Below are 4,791 nucleotides of genomic sequence, written 5' to 3'. Positions count from 1 at the left end.
ATTATATAGGTTACACTAACGTGATGTTTAGTCAGTTCGTTTAACTATTATACGTGATGTACGTTTTTTTGGAGGGTAGTTAATGAAGGTGTTCCAAAACACGACATTAATTCTTGATGACCTAATAAAAAAATGAACTATTTGACAGTTGAATATTCAGTTATTTGGCTGAAGGAGTTAGCCAGATCTTTGAATCCAGTAGCCACCAGACACAATCTGCCATATCTCCAGTACAGTATAGGTCTACCTTACACATACTAATTTGGAGTTATGTTTGCATAGGTTAAGTGCTTTAGAATGTTTCTCTATCAAATATAAACTAAAGGTGTTTACATTGAATAAATGATTATAAGATAATTAACATATGATCATATATAAGCTGTCTTATTTGACAGGCTCCTTTTCTTGGAAGTTATGAAGCTTATGGCAAGTATTATACCATTTACTTGTTACTTTGTAGGCTTAATGTCTTAATGGAGACTTGATTTAATTATTTTAAAATCAACTTAAAAGATTCAAATGTAAAATAAAACAGCTTAAAGTGGGTAAAAACTTTTTTTATTATAAAAAACAGAGTACAGTGTTTTGACCGCAACTGTGACCCCCCTTCAGTTGTAAGTGTTAAAATTAAACCAGTAAAGAATATATTAAATAGTACAAAATCTCACCCAACATGCATATAGTTTAAATATATATTAACAGCATCATTATAATTTATTTTTTGTTTTAATTCTTTTTTTACTAAAGCTTCTTTTATTTTTCTTCCAGTAACATTACTCTGATTGTGTATAATTTGAAAATTATTTGATCCAAACTGGTGTTTTGTTATTTGTACAAAACGTGTAAATGTGTGAGGAGGGTCTGGTGCGTCCTTAATTCTACTGCTTAAGTTGCATCCAGTTTTACCCGAGTAAAATTATTACATTCTTAACCATTATATTTATAAATAATTCTGTAATTTGTGTGGGTACACAAAGACTTTGTTTAATAAGTGTTTAATTTTCTACAGAAAATAAAAAAAGAATGAAATGTATCTTCATTTCTTCAATATAAATACTACTTTGTTTCAAGTTATAATGATTTTGATTTGTTACTGTAACCCCGATATGTAGTAAATGTAGTGACTAACTAAATGAGATTTCTTACAGAAAGAGAAGCGCTTGTTAGGGATCCAAAATCCATTTGGTATATAGAGAATGAGTGGAGTCCTGATGTAAAGTCACTCGCTGAACAAGCTGTTGTCCAGAAGCTTTCTCTGAAAGACATAGAACAGACATTTGAAACATTAATATTAAGAGGAAAGAATGTGAGTCTTCATGTTTGAATGATTATTGATTCTTTATTCTGATTGGTCAGAGTAAATTAGTCCCGTTTGTATAATACGTTGTTAAGATGATTGTGAGTACACCAAACTCTTTGTCAAACTATATAAACTAAATTGTATCGTAAGCTTATCAAGTTTGTTTATTCTCTGGTTATTCAATCTAGTATTAAGCACTTCTAAAATATTACTTTTATAATATGTTAGGCTTAGACATTTTTTAAATATAGTTTGAAATATGAAAAAACTATATTAAACTAGCGTGGTTTCAGTACTAGTATAAAATGAATTGACAATAATAGTGCCATCTAGCTTACATTTTATGTAGTCGAAAAAAACTTGATATGAAAAATACTGAACGCTTAACCAGAAGTAATATTGTAAATCATAGATGAATCATTGTTAGTGAAACAGTTTTATCACCTTTGTTCGTCTTAGAAATCCTAAACAACCAGTTGAACACACCATTTATGATCTCAACATGTGTGAATATTTTGCTTTAGACATACCCTTCACAAAGGCTATCAATTTTTTGTAGCATCACACTACCTATGAAACACCAAAAAATGTCAAAATAAAGTTCTCGTATCTCACCTGATGATGCTAGCTAAACCTGGTGAATAAAATAAAGTTTTACTATGTAAAGGCGATAAAAACTTGTGTGAATTTGAAAATGAAGTTCTGATAAATGTCATTCAACCACAACTTCATATAGGCTATGACCGTCACGTGACTTACTAATTTGAACATTCAAGATATATTTAATAAAAGATACTCAACCCTGTAGTTCGAGTTGGATATCTTTTGTACTTTATTAAAAGCATTGAAATACGATAAAATGGATCAAATTCGGGCACAAAACCATCCTAAAAGAGACCTACAACAGTCTTTCTGTAAATGTGGTAACAAGTGAGAATCTGTGGACGTGGAAGGTCATTGGCAAAAGCCATCAATTTGGCTCTAGGCAACAGTCACACAACAGGGTAAAAATAAATAAAGTTACTTTTTGCACATTAAAGTTGTCAGGGTAGCTATTTTTAAGTTCAATACGACAATTTGTTATTGTATTTTATGTACTGTAAAACCTATTTTCATGTTTATGTACTCTTTGCACTCCAGTCACAATATTGACTCGTATAGTTTTTAATCTCCAATTCTGTGGACTGTAATTGTTTTTATTTCATAGCTTCTTATTGAGTCACACGAAGGTTGTGCAAGACCACAAGAGGACTTTTAGCACAACTTATATGTACAAACAGCATCTGAAGCTTTAATCTCTCAGTACCTAAACTCATGGAAACATCACTTTGCTCCAAAAAAAAGAAACCTATAAATATGAAGTTTGGGGTATTTCGCAGCCAATAAACAAAATGAAAGATAAACTATGGGATCTCTCTTCCTTTTATTCAACAAAATTTTCTGTCACAGTGATATGTGCTAGATAAATTGTCCGAATATTCGTCCCTGTGATCCGTCGGTATAAGTCATTCAAAGATCTTTGCTGTGTTTTTTTCTCTAGGGCAGCAGAGGGTAGGGTGGCTCATGTTTGGCTAGGTAGTAGGCAGTGTCAAAAAGCTTGAGCGTATGTCCACAAACCGACTCAACAGTTGGCTTCCTGTGTTATAGTTTGTTTTTCCGTGAAAAATATTACCGTAAGTATCGTGATGGAAACTTTTCTTGTCTATCAGCCATGTACTTGCTGACATTACTAGTTTCATAAACAAATAGATATATTTTTAAAGCTCTTCACAGTGCTTACATACTTTTGTTTTGTCACAGACTTTCTTCCAGACTTTTAATTTGAAATCTGTCTGCCTCTTCTTTTTTATTTTTAGGGTAGAACTACAAGAAGTTCTGTTTTCGAGTACTTTTCCCTAGCGAAAAATTGGTCCATATGTGCTGCTAGTAGAGCAGAAACTTCACTTCCAATGATAAGTAACGATGCATTCTTTTGCTAGTCCTAAGAACCAATAGCAGTCCTCGTAAAATAGATTATAAAGAAGACGCAAATACTTTTGTATGTGACAGAAATTTGTTAGTTTTAGTGGCAAATAGTAACATAATGTGCTATGATTTCTGATTTTTAAATTCCTTTTTTCATCCTTCCTAATTGTTTTAGGGTGTCAATTTTTATGAGTTCAGGGGTGAATCAAGTTGCCCAGATGCAGCACCAATGGATTTGTGTGTGATTAGACTGTTGAAATGAATACTGGGAAACCATTGCCTTCATATAGTAGGTGGCGTATAGAAAGCTGTAATGGGGAGTAAAGCTGATTAATTGATTATTCTTGCATGAGACTTGGATAGTTGGAATAATTAAAAATTGTAATAATCAAAGACATTAATATCAATTAGTTGATTATTTTCTTGACATTAATCAGGTTTTACGTGACACTGATCAATACAACTGATTATGTACATTAATTGAACTAACAGCCCTACTTCGATCACGAGGAACCCACTTTGAGACTAATAATGCTTGGAGATGGCTTGAATGGGTAATGAAGAAACGTTGTACATTTGGTGTTATGTTAAACTTATATTAAAGATTTTCTTTATTACCTGTTAATAATGCCGTCTCCAAGCATTATTAACAGCCCTACTGAAGTGGAGAGGAGTGTGCTTTAGACTTGATAACCTTTTGCAATGGAAACTATGCTGAAGGGCTATTGTCAACATGCACAGTCATCAATTATAGCATGACCAGATCTGACAACTTGGATTGCAGGGTCCGTAATTCTTTTAACCATATCGCCCCAGGTATCCTTTACTGCACATAACATAAGGTTTTAAAGTCTTACATTCAAACTTTTATTATACTACTTTTTGTTCATGTTATACTAATTAGAATAGCATAAAATCGTAGCTAATAATCCATATTTTAATAATATACAAGTTTAAAGTTCTTAAATCTACAAGGGAATATAAAAAAAAAAACAGTGTGACCCATGTGACACATTTTGTCGTAGGATGTCATCATTCCTATTTTATCCACCACCCCTCAAAAATGAATGAAATTAAATGCAAATTACTCTATAAAATCATTATTGCTCAGACAAACCATAATTTTTATAGTCTTCAATTTTGTTTGGTTACAGAGCTATCGATTAGAAAATCAGACCCTCCTGTCACACCTGCCTGTCACATCCTCTTTCACAATTCATTGATAGTTCACTCTTATGTTTCATTATATATTACCTATAACCAATAGAAAGTCAAGGTTTTCATACATCAAATGATTATTGTATAAGGTTGTATTCTGAACAGAATATTGTCAATTTTACTTATAGTACAAGATTCGTTCCCATGAGAAAGTTAACAACTAGCTTGAATGAATTTGTAACAGCTCTTGTCACATAGTTAGAAAGCCAGGAATATTTTGAGAGGTAAGTGAATTTGTCTACTTTTTGCACGTTATTAGTCTAAATTCTTTGGTGCATTATTTAATGAAATAAAAATTGTTAAGTGCA

At 32.0% G+C, this 4,791-nt stretch overlaps 1 protein-coding gene across 7 annotated transcripts in view; it reads left to right on the top strand.

The window, feature by feature from the left end:
- Positions 1 to 4,791, top strand: part of LOC111086820 (leucine-rich repeat-containing protein 43-like) — a 31,400-nt gene that overhangs the window by 7,408 nt on the left and 19,201 nt on the right. For all 7 annotated transcript variants that reach the window (XM_022391264.1, XM_022391261.1, XM_022391263.1 and 4 more), the window contains 2 exons: positions 396 to 426; positions 1,149 to 1,306. In XM_022391264.1, the coding sequence (XP_022246972.1) occupies positions 396 to 426; positions 1,149 to 1,306 (189 nt within the window). The remainder of the gene's footprint in view (positions 1 to 395; positions 427 to 1,148; positions 1,307 to 4,791) is intronic.

Source organism: Limulus polyphemus, unplaced genomic scaffold, assembly GCF_000517525.1.
Source record: "Limulus polyphemus unplaced genomic scaffold, Limulus_polyphemus-2.1.2 Scaffold1460, whole genome shotgun sequence".
Lineage (NCBI taxonomy): Eukaryota > Metazoa > Arthropoda > Merostomata > Xiphosura > Limulidae > Limulus > Limulus polyphemus.
The sequence above is the reverse complement of the archived record's forward strand: the minus strand, read 5'-3'. Positions and strand labels throughout refer to the sequence as shown.